This window comes from Oncorhynchus mykiss, chromosome 5 (assembly GCF_013265735.2).
Source record: "Oncorhynchus mykiss isolate Arlee chromosome 5, USDA_OmykA_1.1, whole genome shotgun sequence".
NCBI lineage: Eukaryota > Metazoa > Chordata > Actinopteri > Salmoniformes > Salmonidae > Oncorhynchus > Oncorhynchus mykiss.
In genome coordinates this window covers 60,390,935-60,411,870 of record NC_048569.1, presented here as the reverse complement: position 1 = coordinate 60,411,870, position 20,936 = coordinate 60,390,935, and the positions used below count along the sequence as shown (strand labels likewise).

General features: G+C 41.0%; 4 protein-coding genes across 11 annotated transcripts in view; 1 reads left to right on the top strand and 3 right to left on the bottom strand.

Moving 5' to 3' along the window:
• Window positions 1-832: 832 nt before the first annotated feature.
• hsh2d (hematopoietic SH2 domain containing) lies at window positions 833-4,318 on the bottom strand. Of its 4 annotated transcripts, none has more exons than XM_021603653.2 (7): window positions 3,950-4,318; window positions 3,434-3,491; window positions 3,120-3,258; window positions 2,869-2,958; window positions 2,479-2,644; window positions 1,964-2,257; window positions 833-1,715 (listed from the first exon to the last, which is right to left on the bottom strand). In XM_021603653.2, the coding sequence occupies exons 3-7, from the start codon at window positions 3,239-3,241 to the stop codon at window positions 1,161-1,163; spliced, it is 1,227 nt and encodes a 408-aa protein (XP_021459328.1). In that variant the 5' UTR covers window positions 3,242-3,258; window positions 3,434-3,491; window positions 3,950-4,318; the 3' UTR covers window positions 833-1,160. The 4 variants fall into 4 exon arrangements, with proteins under 4 accessions (XP_021459328.1, XP_021459330.1, XP_021459329.1 ...); XM_021603655.2 differs by having other exon boundaries at window positions 4,000-4,318; XM_021603654.2 differs by lacking the exon at window positions 3,434-3,491.
• Window positions 4,319-4,422: 104 nt separating this feature from the next.
• Window positions 4,423-12,881, bottom strand: LOC110524213 (ras-related protein Rab-8A). The gene is made up of 8 exons (XM_021603659.2): window positions 12,685-12,881; window positions 10,612-10,672; window positions 10,400-10,460; window positions 9,951-10,028; window positions 9,744-9,833; window positions 9,428-9,493; window positions 7,697-7,747; window positions 4,423-7,607 (listed from the first exon to the last, which is right to left on the bottom strand). Exons 1-8 carry the CDS (start codon window positions 12,806-12,808, stop codon window positions 7,518-7,520), a joined length of 621 nt encoding a protein of 206 aa, XP_021459334.1. The 5' UTR covers window positions 12,809-12,881; the 3' UTR covers window positions 4,423-7,517.
• Window positions 12,882-13,008: 127 nt separating this feature from the next.
• Window positions 13,009-16,847, top strand: LOC110524214 (40S ribosomal protein S27-like). 2 transcript variants are annotated; one of them, XM_021603661.2, is made up of 4 exons: window positions 13,010-13,212; window positions 13,886-13,994; window positions 16,102-16,212; window positions 16,337-16,847. In XM_021603661.2, exons 1-4 carry the CDS (start codon window positions 13,207-13,209, stop codon window positions 16,363-16,365), a joined length of 255 nt encoding a protein of 84 aa, XP_021459336.1. In that variant the 5' UTR covers window positions 13,010-13,206; the 3' UTR covers window positions 16,366-16,847. The 2 variants fall into 2 exon arrangements, with proteins under 2 accessions (XP_021459335.1, XP_021459336.1); XM_021603660.2 differs by lacking the exon at window positions 16,337-16,847 and having other exon boundaries at window positions 13,009-13,212; window positions 16,102-16,277.
• The window catches only part of LOC110524211 (tropomyosin alpha-4 chain), a 26,785-nt gene continuing 22,544 nt past the window's right edge, over window positions 16,696-20,936 (bottom strand). For 2 of the 4 annotated variants that reach the window (XM_036977995.1, XM_036977997.1), the window contains one exon: window positions 18,680-18,941. In XM_036977995.1, the coding sequence (XP_036833890.1) occupies window positions 18,859-18,941 (83 nt within the window). In that variant the 3' untranslated portion in view covers window positions 18,680-18,858. Of the gene's footprint in view, window positions 18,066-18,679; window positions 18,942-20,936 lie in introns of those variants that run through there. The other 2 variants (XM_036977998.1, XM_036977996.1) reach the window with 2 other exon arrangements.

The window sequence follows — 20,936 nt, the reverse complement described above, 5'->3', positions numbered from 1 at the left end:
GCATGGTGGTGGCAACATCATGCTGTGGGGATGTTTTTCAGCTGCAGGGACTGATGAACGGAGCAAAATACAGAGAGATCCTTGATGAAAACCTGCTCCGCAGCACATCAGACTGGGCGAAGGATCCCTTCCAACAGGACAATGACCCTAAGTACACAGCAAAGACAACACAGGAGTGGCTTCAGGACAAGTCTCAATGTCCTTGAGTAGCCCAGCCAGAATCCGGACTTGAACCCGATTGAACATCTCTGGAGAGACCTGAAAATAGCTGTGCAGCGACACTCCCCATCCAACCTGACAGAGCTTGAGAGGATCTGCAGAGAAGAATGGAAGAAACTCCCTAAATGCAGGTGAGCCAAGCTTGTAGCGTCATACCCAATTAGACTCGAGGCTGTAAACGCTGCCAAAAGGTGCATGAACAAAGTACAGGGTAAAGGGTCTAAATACTTACAGTATGTAAATGTGATAATTTTTCGTTTTTAATACATTTGCAAAAATGTCTAAAAACCTGTTTTTGCTTTGTCATTATGGAATATTGTGTGTATATTGAGGAAAAACAATTTAATCAATTTTAGAATAAGGCTGAAACGTAACAAAATGTGGAAGAAGTGAAGGTGTCTGAATACTTTCCGAATGCACCCGAATGCCCACGTTGTCACTTGATTCTCCCGATTGACTCACTCACATTCATCTGGTCAAACCAGTTAGACCAGCACCTATCTCTGAGAGCACACTTCCCTATTACATTGTTGATAACAGATCAGCATTTGACTGCCATCTCTTGCAGAAACAAAGTTGTATCACATAACTGGATGGACAATTGAAACAGGTATTTGCCATGGTTGTATTTTAATGAAAATAATACATAGATGTCTAACATAATTCCTCACATCAAATTAAATAAAACAAAAGTATTTTCACATTTGATATGAAATAGTTGACCAATACATAGCACTGTAAAAAAACATTGGATATGGTCTAATCACTAACCAGAGCTGGTTGCAGACATAAATAGTTCTCAATGTCACATTGTAAAAGAGATTCTAGATATATCCAGTTAAACTAGAAAATCTTCAGACTAACTTTAACTCATCAGTGCCTTCTCAAAATGCATTTGTCCGTTTGGCCACCCAGCCATCCTGAGGGTAGAGAAGTGGACATTAGTATCCAGGGGCAAAAGGAGGAGGGTTCAGATACTCTGGCAGTAACCCACAGTCCGTGGGTCTAACAGCGGTGGCAGCAGTGATGGGTGGAAGGCCATTGTCAATCTCTCCTGGTAGCATCTGATACTCGTTATCAGCAGCTGTATCAATGTCCCTATCTCTAGCCTCCACGGCTGTGAGTTTCCCCTGGTCTTGCCCCTGCTCATCCTCCACACTAATCTCTGCATACATGTGCTCCTGAGAGGCACTTCTCTTCTTATGGAACTTCCTCCTGAAGTAGCTCAGGTTGCTGACCACGGACTTTACATCTTGATTCTTCTGTTGGTTGGAGTTTGGGTCCTGGTGGTGTGTGTTTGGTCGGGTCTGTGGTCTGCCTGTACCCACAGTCCTGGGTTCTGTGGGACCTTTAGATGTTGTGCTGCTCTGGTCCGTGTCCTTTCTCTGTGGTAGAGCAGGGCCTCTGGCAGGTAACTCAGGAGGTTGGTCCGGCTGGGCCGTGGTGACTACATGCATTTTCCTGGGCAATGGCACTGGTTTAGCAGTATGATCTACCTGGAATGAAAATAATACATTCCATATAAGAGTACAGTCTAACCTTAGTTTGCTTAACCTACAATGAAATATGTAGGTATTTAGTTTTTTTTAGACCCAGAGTTAGGAAACCTCAATATTATGTCAATGTAGGCCTACAACACATTTGCAATAGCATTATCTCACCATTCAAAGTATGAAAATAAAGATTTAGCCCTATCCCCCAACAAACACATACTGTAAACACTATGATAGTCCAGCGTCTTTACCATGCTTGGGGTTTGGAAGCTCAGTGTGTTTAACTCAGTCTCCAGGCAGGGGTAGAGTCTGGGAGAAGGTGTGTTTGGAGATACAGGTGGTTTGCTAGTGTTTGGAGGTGGGCCGGCAGGGTCACTCAATGTGCTGGGACGATGTGGGAGGGCAGGTGGAATGTCCTCAGCTACTTTCAGATGAGTACTACTGTGCATGTGTGGGGGGTTATTTGGCAACACACCATGATTAGGGTTCATGGCTGGTCTTTTGGGGAATAACAGTTCTGCGTAATCAGTCTTGTCCTTTGATACCTACAACAAGAAGTAGATGAAGGGGAAGAATGTTGAGTCAAACACACGTCAATTCACTAATGTATCCACAACAGTGTACAGAAATGCAGCACAGTGTACCGTACCCCTGTGTGTTTATGCTATATGAGACCAACTCAATTCAAGCCTATAGCGTACTGGTGTGTATACAAAATAAACAATACGGTCGTTTGTAGTTTACTGAATCAAGTATAGTTCCTCACCTGTCCACAAGCTACAGTCAGCAGCTCATTGAAAGGCATGATAGGCACCCTGCGGTGAAAGTTCACCAGGTCTTGCAGTGAGCTGTGATGCATGTCCTCTCCTACAATAATGTAGCGATTGTCCTTCAGCACATCGATCATGAAGTGCCTGCACCGATCAGTGGCACTAGATGTACAGGGAATTTATTTTGATAAGGAAATGCAGATGGACTTTGAACTACACCGTTGAATAGAACATGACGTTTCAGAGTGGGTAGTATGTGGCATTGACGTAGAATAGGATAAAAGCTATAGAAACAGAACACTTATTGTCATCAGCTGAACAAACAACCAATCTAATGATGCCTCACCTGGAGTTGTCTATCTCATGTACAAAGCACAGAGGCTTACCGATAGGAGAGTGTGTATCCTATCCTGCTTTCACTGACACGGATCAGGAAGTAGCCTGTGGGATTGGACAGGAGCATTTCCTCAGCAACCCTGCGGTGAATAAACACTACGACGTTAGAACAAACTTAGTGCCCTACTGTAAGACAATAACAGTCAAAGCATACAGTATATCCTTCACCACAAGCCACACATTGGTCTCATCTATGTTGTTTATCAGGGAAAAGAAACAGACACACAATTTGAGAACTTACTTCCTGGAAATAATGCCATGGAACCATTCTGGAACTACCCCATTCCTGATGACACAGTCCAGTTGGAACTCAGTGAACCAGGAATGGGCGTCATGTCTTCCCTGAGTCTGTGTTCCATCCATACCCCCCCAGTTGTGTCCTGGTAACATACAGTAAAGAATGATGTCAGGAAGCACCCCTCATTCTCTAATGTTATTCCATTGCCAGTTTGACATGTCAACAATAATTTTTTTAAAGGACAGTGAACACATTTGGTATAAATTACAGATTTAATGTCCAGTTATAAACTGTAAGAAGGTAAAATATATAATCACCCTAATTTCAAAGAGCACTTCGCTATTGCTCTGATTGTTCCTCTATAATTTGCAGTTTCTGAATTCAAAGAGGAAGACCATTCAGCTGGCTGGTTGATACACTTATTTACATTAGGGCAACAAAGACATCTATGCTGCCAAATATTTAGTAGCACTAATAAACCTTGGATTAGTATTACGTATATCTTCAACTACATTTAAACTGAGACAGTTAACAAAGTGAAATAGCTTCACATACATGATACATTGTTGGCCTCAATGGAATTCTTTATTTTTTTTACTCTGCTCTTAATATTCAAATATTATTTAGACAAGTGGGTAAAACCAGATACAAAAAATGCATCCAAATGAGTACAATACTAAAACTATAGTAATACCCGAGTAATTAGGCCTACTAACTATACATCTGCATACCACATTGTCTAACAAAACAAATACTCTTCTTTGAAAATGTACATAATAAGAAAAGTTGTCCAATCCCACAAATAAAACGAACATTACATTTTGTCTACGCACCTGTTGTGGCCAGTTACAATTTTTGTCGCCTTTTCAATAAAGCAATTTACCTCATGAGGAGCAACTCGAAACTGGAGCTTTGCTCTGTTCACACACCTTTACAAGTTAGCTCCTGTGAGGGAAAAGGGTGGAGATATTTTTCCCAAGCGTGAATCTGGTAGGTCTATCGTCGTAAAATAGCCTTGCCTAGCCTCAATACCAATTACAGCTTTATCAAGCTAATTTAAACATTTCATTTTAATTCTATAGGAGTAGTCCTCTTCAATATATACGATTGATAAGATATACAGCACAGGTGCAATCGAAAGTAAGAAAAATAAAAACGACAGTTTCGTTGTGGTCGATCTTGGGATATAAATATCTGACATTTCTGCATGGCTAACGTTTCCCTTAATATTATAGAAAGGAATTAATTGGGACAACAATTGATGGTAGCCTAATAAGTTGTAAGTAAATTGAGAAACTGCAGCAAGTTTTAAAATAATCATTTTAATAAATCATCAAAAGTACACATCTACAAAAGGTGTAGATCAATTCAGTAATATGTATGAAAGTACAGTACAATAATTTTTAGATCTTTCTTATTTACAATTGTTTTCTAAATGCCATTTCCCCCTCATTTACCATAGGTATCTATGAAATCCAAATTGTCTTGAACATGGAATGCTGGACTGATTTATGAACTGAAAAATATGTACAAATAGTGCCACCAAAAGGAAACGAAACCGTCATAATCGCTATTCTGAATAAACATTTGCCAGACCTATACAAGGTCCTGAACATACACAGCGGTTCAGCAAACTGACTGTGCCACTCGTGATGTTCTACACAAGAGAGGACATAAAAATCTCATCTGCAAAATCAGGGGGAAGTCGTTTCCTTTTGCTGTGATTTAATATGTGCTCAATTTCCTAGAAATGTTTGTGTTGACAAATGGAATGCAAGTTCCACATTAAGACGGATTGAATGGGAATGATGGGAGTGACAAAGTATAAAGAGAACAGAAAGCAATGCAATAATGATCCTTTGCACATGTCTAATATCAAATAAAAGCTCTTCAAGTCAAATGTGCAAACCCTCAAGAGGACCTACAGCCTCATGATGCATAGTTGCAAAGACCATGATATCAAGTATTAGGTGAAAATAAGACACGCTGTCATGGACAGTGGCAAATTCAGAGGGAAGGGCAAGCAAGGAAGGAGAACGAAACCGAAACGCAAACTCCAAATAAACAAAGCTACTGTCCTCCAGGCATCCATTTAACATTGTCACCCTATAACGGACTACAAATCACTGAGACTATGATTAAGTCTTGAGGATAGGGACTGGAAGAATATTTCAAATCTGGCAAGGGTTTCTACAAGGGCACTTTCATATTTGGATGTTGTTTCACTGAAAATACTGACTACATGTCCTCTTGACTCGTTGCTTGTGACATTTTAGTCCATTGCCATGTCACTAAATTGCCCCCTAGTGCTTAGATAAAGTACTGATGCCAATGCATTCAATGTAAAACTGCAACATTAAATCAAACCCAAAACACCCAGAATTAGATTGTCTTAATACTGGCACATTAATAGTAATTATCAACACCAAAATGTGGGTCTCTTCAGTTTCAAAGCAGCAAGTATTAGGAAAACATATAACTACTATCCTCGACTAAAAATAAGCTGCAGGAGTGGTTCTCTAGTGAAATGGACTGTCATTGCATATTGTATTTCAAATATTCTCAATACAGTAGGTTGACATTACTCAATTTAGTTCTTATAACCATAACATGTACTTTAGTTGGAATGGACTATAGGCCTACAAAACAACTACAAGGCAGACCATTGTCACTAATTTTCTGCCACAAATACTGACAACAGCAGCATTAAAACAGGCTTAGAAAGTCACAAAGGCCACACAAAACTAAACCCGAATGGTATTACAGTATCACAATTTAACAACCAGTAAACAAATAAGGAATAGGTTGAGGTTGGCATTTGAAAAGGTTGCCTAAGACATGACTTTACAAAATAATTATAATCCATGACAAAGTGATTATTACCACCCAAAAGATTCTCTCCGTTTCAGTGGTCTCCACATCACACACAATATTCATAATTGGGGCAAAGAAAACATTTTGTGGAGTGGTTTAATATTAAAACACATTTCGAATGCCAAAACCAAAGTTGTGGGCAATTTATGCAACTCAATTGTTAGGAAATGAATTGTGCTCCAACTAGACTGATGTTACTGTGGAACAGATTTCAACTGACAGCCACTGGAAGTTCCGGAATGTGATAGCTTGTATAGGAATATGTCAGTATTCTTTAGAACTAACAGAATAAGACTTTAAGACTGCTTTTGCAAATGTTAAGCAGTGAAGCCAATTTCATTTCTAAAGTGCAATCAAAATGTGCAGATATCGGCACAGAATTGTTTTACCACTCAAATATGGTTGATAAACCTTGCGCAGGAAACAAATTGGAACTGCATAACGATAGAGTACATGTAAAATGATGAACACAGGTCTTTTTATTTTATTTTTTAGGTATGTCTAAGATGGAATGTCCACTATTGAAGAAAAACAAAAAAAAAAATCATGATTAGGCAGCCAGTACGTTGCAATACATTTTAGTGAACTGTTAACAGAAATATATACATATTGGAGCAGATCGGCAATGTACATGAGGACGCGCAACTGCAACGCGTTTTGACTTCTCTACAGACAGCGTCAAAATGCGTTGCAGTTGTGCGTCCTCAAGTACAATGCCGATCTGCTCCAATATGTATATTTTCTGTTAACAGTTCCCTAAAGTTTATTACAACGTACTGGCCACCTACTCATCTTATTTCTTGGATTGCCTGCCATTTAGGGGCCTACCTTCCCACTGTCCTCACCTCACACATCTTCACTATTAACATGGTAAGACTTCAGAATTTTTCTAGGTATTATCTTAAGAAAATAAGTGTCTTTCTTGGATGGTAAATGAGTAATGTCAAGGTAGAATAGAGAGAATCACTATCATTTGAGAAAGGAAAAAACAGGGACGCATAGATCTCCATAGTAGTAGCTAGATGACACAGAAGGCAACTCTCTGACAGAAGACGTCACGATGTATATATGATGGTTAACTAGTCTTAACATGGAAATAAGCCACTGCTTTTAAGGATAAGGTTAATTCATGTTGAGAAGAAAAAAAAAAACTCACTAAGGATCAACTTTGGCAGCAGTGCAACCACATAGCAACATGAAGTATCTGTAACAATACCAGTTGCATAAGACAAAGAGAGGAGAGGGGGAGCAGAAGCCTAAGTGTAATTATGAGAAACGATATAAGAGCATGAGGAGTGCCCGGTATAGAGATCTCCATCTAACAACCCTGATTGATCCACCTGACCAATGAATACATCCATTTTTAAACTGGGGGACACATGGTGAATCAGAAAAAAAGCTCAAAACCCAAAGAGGCCTGGGATATGGGTAATGAGAAAGGGATGAGAACAGGGCGAAAGAGAGGAGAGCTCTGAGCAAGCTCAGTCCAGTTCTGTCCAGCTGTGGACAATGAGAAGGCCGTGGTCCTCACAGGAGGGCGCAGCGGAAGAAACTGCTCTTCTTGGGCTGCTCTGTGATCTTCACCCCCTGACTGCTGCCCTGAGGACTGTTGCCCTCCTGGAACACACATACACTCAATGTAAGTCAGAGGGAACACACATTATAGCCCATTGAAATAGATGTGCACATACTACACACACACTTACCAGTTTCTTGTCCATTTTCGCCTTGATGTCTCTGGCAAGGGTCATAAATGCCTGAAAATGTCAGGGGGGGAAAAAAAACAGGGCAAATAGAGATCAAATCAAAAGAGACAAAACAATGTGCATTGTCTTTCACTAATGCCACAACTTTACTGTACTCCCATTGTTTTTAGAACTGCTTGGAATGAGTCAACTCTGTAGGCTCGGCCCTAAACGGTGTGCTCGCTGTCACCTGGGGCTGCACGGCAAATGAAGCTGTCTATATGGATGTATGCATCTCTGTGGTAACTTGTATTTGTACAGGGTGAACTTTAAATGACTATAGATGAATCTGAGTTTGTCTTCAGGAATTCTGTCTTATTTGCATTTGTCTCACCCCTCACACAAGCCTTTAGATGCTGTGACACCCTTTGGGTGATCAGGTTACTGTAAACTTTGTATCATATGATTGGTCAATGGTGGTTGGTTTTACACCTTCAGATGTTTGAAATTAAGTTCTGTTCTCCCTCTTATCTTGCATGCAGTCCATTGGATAATGGTTGTATGATATTTCCTCAGACAATGGCCTAGTAGGCATCTCTTCGTTCATGCTTGGTCTTGTAAGTTAACCTTAATATTATGACTTGTGTGTGAATTAGAGGTCTTCACGGATCCACTTGTACCCGAATACCCAAGACCCAAACCGGGACTCGAGCGGGTCTGGATCCAGAATTCTAAATAAAGTCACGGGTCTGATCGTCACGGATATGTGTAAGGGCTGGTACAGATCCGAACGCAACTGCTGCAGTAGAGAGAGAGCAACATCTTAATAATTTATGCTGCTACTCTTGCTTTTCACGAGAGTGGAGCATGGCACGTGTAGCTTGTTTTTGGCCTATCATAAGCCATCAAAGCAGCAATACGCTACAGTCATAGAGCCTCTGTGTATGTCTAAAGTTAGGAGACATCTACTCAATGGAAGATGTAATTAAAATGATGTAATTAAATGTTAAAGGAGGATAGGCTACAATGACCAATAGCAAACAGCTAGGCTGCTACTTAATATTCTGAATGGAGTTGTTATTTCTAACTGTAGGATGAGAAACTGCAATTAGCCTAGCTAGCAAGCTTAATTAGCTTCTCCCGGTTTGATGCAGTCAAGACAGGTACTACATAATGATGTGACGATAAATAAGTTAGCTACGGCAGCCATTAGTCTACTATGGTGCGAGTCGTCTTGGTTGGTTGCCATCTCTTCCTCCCGTGTCACTCGCTCACAGTTCGGCCCCTCCCCCACCTGCTAAAGCAGCACCTCTCTCTCCCTCGTACGCTTTAGCTCCAGTTAATAGAGTAGCTTGTAAAAATAATTCTGCTGTTTCCCTCACTCGGATCAGACCGGGTCTGGAGCCAACCAGGTCGATACGGAATGGGTCTAGTTGTCCTCGGGTTCGTTTGGAATGGGTCACAATATTTAAAAATATATATTTATTCATATCGGGTCTGGGTGGGAAAGCCCAGATCCATTTTGGACTTGGACCCGTGAAGACCTCTAATGTGAATCCATTCATTTAACAGAGTTATTAAATATTACTTGCTTTGATTCTCTTCTCATGACCATTCCTTGATCTTAGTCAGCTAAACACATAATTGCACATGGTTTTACTATAATGTTAAATCGAGTCAGGCATTTGGTTTAATAGACTTTGATCATATTAATTGCATAGTCTTATCACATTTTACCCCACTGCAACTCACATTCTCCACGTTGATGTTGGCCTTTGCACTGGTCTCCATAAACTTAATACCGTACTCCAACGCTAACTGCCAACAGGAGATAAGAGGGACACACACAACATGTAGATAGATTTCTTATTGTACTGTCCATGTTGCCTCGCAAAGCCACCTGATCCCGTGAGCTTACATGCAGCGTTTTAATGTAAGTTTGTGTGGATCAGGTGCCCTTGAGTGGCTACATGGACAGTATCACAATCAGAAATCAACATCTACTCTATAGACACTGAGTTATTTAGTTTATGATATACTTTTCATTAACTGGTCAGTGATCACCCACCTTTTCCCCTCTGTCTTTGGACACCTGTCGCTTGTCATTGACGTCACACTTGTTGCCCAGCACCATCTTCTCCACATCTGCAGAGGCATGCTAGACAGGAAGAGAGGATAAGTCATCCATAGCATTTATAGAGCAATGCAACGCCTTCAATTTCACTAACTTCTGTTCTCCTGCAGAGATGTAAATGTTACTATTTCTGACGACTACCTCCTCTATATTCCTTATCCAGTTCTTGATGTTTTCAAATGACTTCTCGTTGGTGATGTCGAAGACTAACATGATGCCCTGGGGAGGAAGAAAAAACAAACAACCAATTTAACAGAGCATGTCAGATATTAGCATCCTGTTAAACTTGAGAAACCTGTACACTTGGGAGGATAGCGAATTGTTATAAAGGGCCTAAACAGGATTCCAGGGTGATTGTACCCACCTCCCATGGATGATCTCAGGTATGTACTGCTTCATTTACAACTCTAAAAAGGGAGCGGCTCAAACTAGTTTGGAAATATATTAGTTGATGCACTGATCGCCATGAACGTCTCTGAATATGATTTTAAAAAAATAATTAAATTCAAACTAAGTTCTTAGCTAGCTAGGCATATGCTTAGTACATTTCTGACATTGTGAGAGTGACATAGTGAAGCAAGGCAACTGACCATGGCTCCTCTGTAATATGCCGTTGTGATTGTTCGAAACCGCTCCTGGCCAGCTGTGTCCCTGGTAAGAGAACAACACAATGAGAGCCTTTCATTCCTATCCCTGAATCAACCCACTTGTTGAATTATAGGCCAATTGTGAGCACTCCCAAGGTGCTCTTTCTAATACATAATTTAAGACACTGTGTGAAGAAGTCAAAGGGCTGTCTTACCATATCTGTAGCTTGATCTTCTTCCCGTCTAGTTCTATTGTTCTAATTTTGAAATCAATACCTAAAAAGGCAAAGAGGATTAGCAAGAGTGAGACAATTCTTGCATTTCTACCCACCTAAAATAGATGTACATTTCACTGTCATCTCAGAGTTGTAAATGACAAAGGATTTTTGAAACAACCATTTGACGTTGATGTACAGCACTGTTTATGCACAGGTGGCAAAAGCAGACTGCATTCAACATTTGCTCGGAAGCTAGCAAGTACTTATTTGCATGACACCAAGTCCAGAGTGACTGGGTTCTGGCTAGGGAGGCCCATTTTTTTAGATGATGTTGCAAGCCACACACAGGAAGTCAACGATTTCAATGTAAATTGCTGCAAAACTTAAGGGGAGACCTCACCTCCGAGCTAACCTTTCTGTAATGCAACTCTCAGCTAAAATTGGACTGCTTGCTGTGTATGAACATCACTGCTAGATTAGCTAGCTAGAATACACAATATGACCAAAAGTATGTGGACACATGCTCATCAGGTTTACCCAATAAATTACTGGGAGTTTATACATGTAGTGTGCGACTCTGTTTTTATAGACACCTGCTCGTCAAACATCTCATTCTAAAATCATGGGCATTAATATGGAGTTGGTTCCCCCATTGCTGCTATAACAGCCTCCACTCGTCTGGGAAGGCTTTCCACTAGATGTTGGAACATTGCTGCGTGGACTTGCTTCCATTCAGCCACAAGGGCATTAGTGAGGCCGGGGACTGATGTTGGGGCGATTAGGCCTGGCTCGCAGTCGAAGTTTGAATTCATCCCAAAGGTGTTTGATGGGGTTAAGGTCAGGGCTCTGTGCAGGCCAGTCAAGTTCTTCCACACCGATCAACAAACCATCTGTTGGTGCACAGGGGCATTGTCATGCTAAAACAGTAAAGGGCCTACCTCAAACTGTTGCCACAAAGTTGGAAGCACATAATGGTCTACAATGTCCTTGTATGCTGTAGCGTTACAATTTCCCTTCTCTGTAAATAATGGGCCTAGCCCAAATCATAAAAAACATTATTCCTTCTCCACCTAACTTTACAATTGACACTATGCATTGGGGCAAGTAGTGTTCTCCTGGCATCCGCTAAACCCAGATGGTGTGATTGACCACTCCAGAGAACACTTTTCCACTGCTCCAGAGTTCAATTGGGGCGAGCTTTACACCACTCCAGCCGAAGCTTGGCATTGTGCATGGTGATCTTAGGCTTGTGTATGGCAGTTCGGCCATGATAAAAAAAAAAATAATGAAGCTCCCAAAGAACAGTTATTGTGTTGGCAGTTTGGAACTCAGTAGCAATAGTGAGCGTTGCAACCAAGGACAGACGATTTTTAAGCACTGAGCTTGTGTGGCCTACTACTTCATAGCTGAGCCGTTGTTGCTCCTAGATGTTTCCCCACAATAACAGCACATAGTTGAACGGGGTAGCTCTAGCAGGGCAGACATTTGACAAACTGACTTGTTGTTAAGGTGGCATCCTATGAAGGTGCCACGTTGAAAGTCACCGAGGTTTTCAGTAAGGTCATTCTACTGCCAATGTTTGTCTATGGAGATTGCAAGGCTGTGAGCTCGATTTTATACACCTGTCAGCAACGGGTGTGGCTGAAATAACGGAATCCACTCATTTGAACTAGTGTCCACATACTTTTGTGTGTGTATATATATATATATATATATATATAAGTGTAGTTACTTAGTCAGGGTAGTTTACTTGCTCACCTGACAGCTAACGTTAGCTAGATAGCTAAGGAGTCAGCTGGTGACGTCGCCAGCTAAAAAAATATCATGAACATTTCAATTTGAGGTATGCCGGGGATGCTGAAGTGCTGGTTTTATTGTCAAGCGAGCCCTGTAAACAAGCCGGTTGTTTCCTGGCTGGAGAACTAAATGCTAACCAAACAAGCTCTAGTTAGCTAGCGTTAGCATGACAGGATGGGCGCTCACCACCAATATTGCTAGTTGGGGTCGAGAGCTAGCTACCCCTCCTCCTGCATAACTTTTCGAACCACAAAACTTACGAAATGTACATACCTATTGTCGAGATAAACGTTGAGTTAAACGCATCTTCTGAAAATCTGAACAACACACAAGTCTTTCCGACGCCAGAATCGCCGATTAACAGTAATTTGAACAAGTAATCGTAAGTCTTCGCCATGTTATTAGCTATTGCGGAAATCCCGCCCGGCAGCTGTGTAAAGAGATATGGTTAGTTGAAAAAAATATTTGGATATGTCACTTCTTTTTCGATTTATACTGGACCAGTGATTGGACAAACAACATGTCACTCTTGACAGCAGTCGTGGCTCCGGAAGCGCGACTTCCCCACTGTCAATCAAAATAGAAAAGGCAGCTGATTGTGCGTTTGCAGTCAATGTCCCACCCATTAAGATGTGATCCCACCCATTATATGATCTCACCCTTTATACAGTTTTACAACTTCTCAGCTTCACATTCACGACAACAATATCAGTGTACAGTCTGAAAGCCGTGCGATAATCTTGTTATCAAAGTACAGTGCCAGTGAAATAACAATAACAATAACCAAGAGAAGCAATGTCGGTAAGTGTTTTTTCTTTGCTCATGTGAGAAGTAGCCACATATATACCGTTATCGTGTTTACACCATTGGAATAGCCAGTCAAATACTGTAGGCCTAATTCTTTATTGTAGGCCTTGCTTTCATTGGTGTAAAGTACTTTAGTAAAAATATATACCCAAAAGTACTCGTTACATTTCGAATGCTCAGACAGGACAGCAATATGGTCCAATTCACGCACCTATCAATATAACGTTTTGGCATCCCTTCTGCCTCTTATCTGGTGGACTCACTAAACACATACTGTTTGTACATTTTGTCTGAGTGTTACTGTCTGTCCGTAAGTAAAAAATCGTGCTGTTTGCTTAATATAAGGAATTTGATGTATAGAATTTTCATTGGACTTTTATTCAAGTATGACGATTGATTACTTTTTCAACACATGTCATAAACAAATTAAGTAGTGGGGCTTGTCCCGGGAATGGGATACATGTCTGGGCATGCCTCAAAAATTGCTCTCTGAAGTTTTTGTATCAGACATGAGAGGGCGCCCTTGACTTATTTACATAAAAACCATAGTTCTATCAAATGTTATTATAACCCAACGATTTCCATTCTAATCTGGGTTTATATCTTTCTATGGATCTTAATGTATAAACTGTACAGTCATATATTTACACATTCATCCGTATTGCAGCTCGCTAAGGACCTAATGCACCCTACTTTGCTGGCTGAGAGGCAAAGACACAAGAAGAAGAGGTTGGTTCAGAGTCCCAACTCCTACTTCATGGATGTAAAATGCCCAGGTGAGTATTAAGGATGTACAACTTCCCAAGTTTGCGATTTACCATTAGGGCTGGGAATTGCCAGGGACCTCACAATATGATATTATCACAATACACATGTGCCGATATGATATGCATTGTAATTCTCACGATTCTGTATATGCGTTGCACTTCCATACTGATATTTTATTGCGATTTGATGGTCCAAATATTGCTCACTATATATCTGCTGCAGAGAGACCATGAGAAAATGATTTTTGATTAGTCATGGAAATAAATGTGTTGGAAACATGTTGTCTCACTATAGAAAGAAGACCGGGAACGAGCTATTGGATGAACAATACTGGAGTTTTTTGGCACAGAAAATGAAAAAGCACAACGCTTGCTCACCATAGCCTGTGTGCGCCTTGAGCCTTTACCTTTTCAATGAGGATCTAATTGTTTGATTGTACCTCGACTCTCATTGGTTGAGGGCCTGACACTTTTTTCCATTACCAATATTTATTCACAGACACTGTAGTAAACTATATTTAAGTGAATTTCCTTGGAGAGATTACTGCCAAGTGATTCTCTTCCGCCCATGTGTAGGCAGCCTACTCTATTTAATTGAGACCACACATACTGTAGGCACACTTGATCTTGCAAGCCCAACTAGGAGAGGAGAGGTAGGCCATTGAACTTGGAAGCAGTGAATTCTGAGTGTGTGAATAATGTGACAAAAGGTTGCTTTTAATACAGTAGGTAGGCCCAGGCTAATGCATACAAAGCAAAAAGACAATCGTTTCCAAATAATATGCGCAACCAAAAAAAACAATTTTCATCCCAAAATTGTCTGTCTGACTGGCCGCTCCTGCCCACAGCATGGAAAATTACGATGCACCACAATGATCTCTGTCAGGACACGCAGCCCTCTACTTGGAGTCAAAGTATGGATACTGTATGTCTTGCAAAATAATATAATGATATGTAACTATTTCCCCACCATCACTATTTACCATACTCCATTGATAAACTATGTGTATGTATGTATGTACGTATGTATGTACAGGGCGGCGGGCGGCCTAGTGGTTAGAGCGTTGGGCCAGTAACCGAAAGGTTGCTAGATAAAATCCCCGAGCTGATATGATAAAAATCTGTCGTTCTGCCCCTGTACAAGGCAGTTGACCCACTGTTCCTAGGCCGTCATTGTAAATGACGCGGCAGGGTAGCCTAGTGGTTAGAGCGTTGGACTAGTAACCGGAAGGTTGCGAGTTCAAACCCCCGAGCTGACAAGGTACAAATCTGTCGTTCTGCCCCTGAACAGGCAGTTAACCCACTGTTCCCAGGCCGTCATTGAAAATAAGAATTTGTTCTTAACTGACTTGCCTGGTTAAATAAAGGTAAAATAAATAAAATTGTAAATAAGAATTTGTTCTTAACTGACTTGCCTGGTTAAATAAAATAAATAAAAATGGTGTTCACATTATTATTCTAATAACATTATCTAAAATAATTATAATTTACAACAAATAAATGAAGCATGAAAATAAAGCATTTATTTACAAAGGCTTATTAAAGGGATATATTGGGATTTTGGCAATGAGGCCCTTTAGCTACTTCCCCAGAGTCAGATGAACTTGTGGATACCATTTTTATGTATCTTTTCTGAAGTTAAGCAGGGTTGGTCTTGGTCAGTCCCTGGATGGGAGACCAGATGCTGCTGGAAGTGGTGTTGGAGGGCCAGTAGGAGGCACTCTTTACTCTGGTCTAAAAAAAAATCCCAATGCCCCAGGGAAGTGATTGGGGACACTGCCCTGTGTAGGGTGCTGTCTTTCGGATGGGATGTTAAACAGGTGTCCTGACTCTCTGAGGTCATTAAAGATCCCATGGCACTTATTGTAAGAGTAGGGGTGTTAACACCGGTGTCCTGGCTAAAATGACCAATCTGGCCCTCAAACCATTCACGGTCACCTAATAATCCCCAGTTTACAATTGGCTCATTCATCCCCCTCCTCTCCCCTGTAACTATTCTCCAGGTTGTTGCTGTAAATGAGAATGTGTTCTAAGTCAACTTACCTGGTAAAATAACAGATAAATAAAACATATATAAGGGAACAGAAAAACATATTTGTTTCCCCGTTTATTCCAGGCTGCTACAGGATCACCACAGTGTTCAGTCATGCCCAGAGAGTGGTGCCCTGTGGCGGCTGCTCCTTCGTCCTGTGCCAGCCCAGAGGGGGCAAATGTCGCCTCACTGAGGGTAAGACGTTGTACAATCACATTGCTCAAGAGCCTGAACTTATACAGTAGCATAGACGCACACTATATCAGTTTAGAGCTCTACTAATTATGAACTTCAACTCCTCTTTCTCGCCTCTGTCCAGGCTGCTCGTTCAGAAGAAAGCAACACTGAGGGAGGTTACAGTTGTGAGCTTTCAACTCTGATAGTCGTGGAAGGTGGACCATGAAGGATTCTGACTGTTCAGCCTTAATTTTAGCTTACATTATGTTGATTGGAATGGGTATGTTTAGCTGAGCTGATTGACAGTGTTTTGATCTTATTGTGATGTCTTTCATGCAAAATACAAGCAGATTAATGTTCAGCTACAATATTATGTCTTCTTTTCATATTGAATAGGAATAATATGATATAATATAAGTTGAAATAGTCTCCCTCTGTATGTGTATGAAATGGTTTTTTTTTTTTAAATAATCAAATAAATATTCGCTTCAGCCAGGTGACTTTTTTTTTGTAAAAATGTATTAGATTGAAAGAGGGAAAGGTGAATGAAACATTTCAACACAGACTCAAGTCAAATGAGAAGCTTTTTTCACGGGCCAAGGATGAGAAGCCATGATCACCTTCACAGACAACAATAAAAACATTTGAGGGTTCATCTTCTCTGGTATTTGTATTCTTTGGTTTCGAGAGTTCCCCTGCCGGAAAGTGGTGAAAAACTGGAGCAATACATCTTCTCAATAACTAACATTATTCTACTATATACAATAAGTATCCATGTTTTATTACCTTGATTGAGGCTCCAGTGGTGCTTATTTGGCATAACGTTTACTGCATATGCTACCACCACATTTAATACCAGGAATGTGATTTTACATCCAAGGCTCAGGCAGTCAAATGTAGAGCTGGGATAGTGGAAAGGAGGTGCTATAAAGCTGCATGTCAGCATATGGTGGCACTTTAAAACCATACAGATTATAGGTTAAGTCAGAGGATGGGATGATGTTCTTTAAAGGATTTGCATGAGGCTCTTTTCACATCAAAAAACATTTTGAGTTTGGCTTTGGCAAACCCTCCACCTGACTGTCGGTCATAGTATTTTACCACCACAAGTAGCACCACAGACATGTTCACCATACTTTCCTTGAGTCATCCTTTCGTCTCAACGACCATGTTAACACACGCAAGCACACCAAAGGTAGAATATTGGCTCATTCTGAAAAGGCACAGTCCAACCTGTGAATATGGTCACACACATTGTGAATGCATTAAATATGACCATGTCGATGGGTGCATGGACAGTAAAGCTGATTCCTGTAAACTGTTCACATAAGACCTCGAGGTGGAGCTCATGAATCATACGTAAAATGAAAACCATGTCACAAGACCCATTTCAAAAACATGCTCTTGGAGTGCACACTTCAGATATGAATTGTTGTTTTTTCTATTCTTTACTAATTGGCCTGAATAATTGGCCTGAAAGACTGTTTGTAAATATGGTCATAATCCATTTTATTTTATTGCTGGTCTATAATCTCAAAAGTTCCATGAAACAAAATGCTGTAAACATAAGAAATGGGATTCGAGGAAGCTGGTGATTTGGAATGCATTTCTCTTAAAGAGAGAGAGAGAAAGTTGTGACTTAAAAAGAGAAGAGAAAATGAAGGGTACAAGTATTTAAGTTAATCCCCTTTCCCTGGGAATAAGACTTTACAGCTGGAAATGTGGAACGAAATTGAATATTTATGGAATGTTGCAAGACTTTTATCCTTTCCATCTTCTTCATCATGTTTATAAGCTGTTGAGCTCTTGCAGTGTTTGGTCCAGGACTTGATGCATCCCCAAGTTCTCTTCTTTAGCACCTGCTAATTTTTCTGGAAAGTAAAAAAGAACGACATATTGAAGAATAATTGAATGAAACCACACAGGACAGGAGCATCATAAAGTTGATTCATATTCATTCATTCTCCTTAGGTTTGGTAAACAATAGTCTACACTGACGCCAAAGCGGTCCTTATACCGTATGTCCAACAGCTGTTTAACATAAGTGCTGTGGTCATGTTAAGTTGTTCCATATGCAAACCCCAACCACACTAAAGAACCCTACCCCAAAACAAAAGGCAGATTTGCGTGCATAAAATGGATGATGGCGAAGTCTGCCTCTATTCAGCAACTATGTACAGTGACAGTCTATTGAAAGCAATTTGTTGAACTGAACTGAAGACAAAGCCACCGGACATTTCCGATCTTATGAGCTGTAAACAAAATGCACACGTTTTAAAACACGTTGCTGTGAACACACCTCAAATACTTAAAACTGCAACCACAACCAGGAGTGTGTTAGTCAAGAGATACACAGTTGTGTGACATTTATGCAAAAGAGGTGAGGGACACTCAACGTGAATGCACACGTCACTCCATAAATTCTCACCTTCTTAAAACAGTTGTTTTGAAACATTGAAACATTGAATTCAAGAAGAAAGGCTGGTTTAGACGTAGGAAAGATTAGGCTTTTAATGAGTTTCATTTGCACAGTGAGATGGACAGAAGGCACAGAGAACGGCCTGTGTTTCTGGAAGCGAACCCTGGGACACAGTAGGCCTACAGTGGGAAAGGGTGAGAGGACAGACACCCTAGAGGCAGCATGAGACAGACAGGAAGAGACATCTACAAGGAGGTCATGTCATTGAGGGCATGGTCCAGCTCCTCGCTGATTGCCTTGTACTTCAGCTTCTGAGCGTACAGTTCATCTGGAGGTCAAAGCGCAGCAGGAAGTAGTGCAGGTAAGGCCCAAGGGAAGCAGCAGTAGCAGAGAGAGAGAGGTGGAGGACAGGGAATGAGAAAAGAAATAGCAGCAAAAAGAGAGGGAAGAGAAATAGAGGACAGGTCACTGGTTGCAGAAGAGAAAATTCATACAGTATAAACATTTAAGAACAGAAGATGCCAGAAAGATAAGAGATGTTTGTCTACCTGTGAGCATTTAAAAATAAAAATGTGGTTGCAAATCTTTTTTTATGGGCAGGAGGTGACTGACTACCTTATGCAATTAAGCCCATTTAAAGGTTTTCATCAAAGTACTTCATACCGGTAAACCCATTCCATGTGGCTTTAGGACCAAATATGCTGATCTAAAAGGAATTTGAGCATACTTTGTCCTTTGTGCAGACAGCAGACACAAAAAGTGGTTCTCTTTGGAAGCCGGCGTTTTGCCGGTTAGTAGAGAAGTGGCCTACATATTTCTTTACACTTGAGACCACAGCAGTGTGTTTTATTAGCTTGTCGGAGAAGTTTCCATACGTTTGGCAAGGTACCATTTCTTCCAGAGAAATATTTCCAGCTAGTTGAAACACAAAACCCTTGCTGGGACCGTGTCAACGTGAACCGTTATCACAAAATGGAACTGTGTATATTAAGATGATGTTTCTTTGCTCACGGAGAGGATTAAATAACCACACCTCTTGACCTAGGAAACTACATCCACCGAGGATTCCTGAACAAGCTTTGACATCTTTAGTAATGAAATAAATTGGAACGTCTCCCTGGGAGAAATGTACAGTGCCTTGCGAAAGTATTCGGCCCCCTTGAACTTTGCAACTTTTTGCCACATTTCAGGCTTCAAACATAAAGATATAAAACTGTATTTTTTTGTGAAGAATCAACAACAAGTGGGACACAATCATGAAGTGGAACGACATTTATTGGATATTTCAAACTTTTTTAACAAATCAAAAACTGAAAAATTGGGCGTGCAAAATTATTCAGCCCCCTTAAGTTAATACTTTGTAGCGCCACCTTTTGCTGCGATTACAGCTGTAAGTCGCTTGGGGTATGTCTCTATCAGTTTTGCACATCGAGAGACTGAAATGTCTTTCGTGTCGTCTGAGATTCCCAAAGATTGGAAAGCAGCTGCGGTCATCCCCCTCTTCAAAGGGGGGACACTCTTGACCCAAACTGCTACAGACCTATATCTATTCTACCCTGCCTTTCTAAGGTCTTCGAAAGCCAAGTCAACAAACAGATTATCGACCATTTCAAATCCCACCATACCTTCTCCGCTATGCAATCTGGTTTCAGAGCTGGTCATGGGTGCACCTCAGCCACGCTCAAGGTCCTAAACGATATCTTAACCGCCATCGATAAGACACAGTACTGTGCAGCCGTATTCATTGACCTGGCCAAGGCTTTCGACTCTGTCAATCACCACATCCTCATTGGCAGACTCGACAGCCTTGGTTTCTCAAATTATTGCCTCGCCATGTTCACCAACTACTTCTCTGATAGAGTTCAGTGTGTCAAATCGGAGTGTCTGTTGTCCGGGCCTCTGGCAGTCTCTATGGGGGTGCCACAAGGTTCAATTCTTGGACCGACTCTCTTCTCTGTATACATAAATAATGTCGCTCTTGCTGATGGTGAGTCTCTGATCCACCTCTACACAGACAATACTATTCTGTACACTTCTGGCCCTTCTTTGGACACTGTGTTAACAACCCTCCAGGCGAGCTTCAATGCAGTTCATGGGCCTCTTGGCTGCATCTCTGATCAGTCTTCTCCTTGTATGAGCTGAAAGTTTAGAGGGACGGCCAGGTCTTGGTAGATTTGCAGTGGTCTGATACTCCTTCCATTTCAATATTATCGCTTGCACAGTGCTCCTTGGGATGTTTAAAGCTTGGGAAATCTTTTTGTATCCAAATCCGGCTTTAAACTTCTTCACAACAGTATCTCGGACCTGCCTGGTGTGTTCCTTG

What these genes read in the sequence shown, in the direction of transcription:
- LOC110524214 (XM_021603660.2), top strand. An exon ending in CATGGATGTAAAATGCCCAG is followed by an intron (nt 13,995 to 16,101) that starts GTGAGTATTAAG and finishes CGTTTATTCCAG; the next exon opens with GCTGCTACAGGATCACCACA.
- LOC110524213 (XM_021603659.2), bottom strand. Translation starts at nt 12,808, where the DNA reads ATGGCGAAGACTTACGATTACTTGTTCAAATTACTGTTAATCGGCGAT. An exon ending in AACGTTTATCTCGACAATAG is followed by an intron (nt 10,673 to 12,684) that starts GTATGTACATTT and finishes TTGCCTTTTTAG; the next exon opens with GTATTGATTTCAAAATTAGA. An exon ending in GGATAAGGAATATAGAGGAG is followed by an intron (nt 9,834 to 9,950) that starts GTAGTCGTCAGA and finishes CTTCCTGTCTAG; the next exon opens with CATGCCTCTGCAGATGTGGA.
- hsh2d (XM_021603653.2), bottom strand. Translation starts at nt 3,241, where the DNA reads ATGGATGGAACACAGACTCAGGGAAGACATGACGCCCATTCCTGGTTC. An exon ending in CATGGCATTATTTCCAGGAA is followed by an intron (nt 2,959 to 3,119) that starts GTAAGTTCTCAA and finishes TATTCACCGCAG; the next exon opens with GGTTGCTGAGGAAATGCTCC. An exon ending in GCTTCCAAACCCCAAGCATG is followed by an intron (nt 1,716 to 1,963) that starts GTAAAGACGCTG and finishes TTTTCATTCCAG; the next exon opens with GTAGATCATACTGCTAAACC.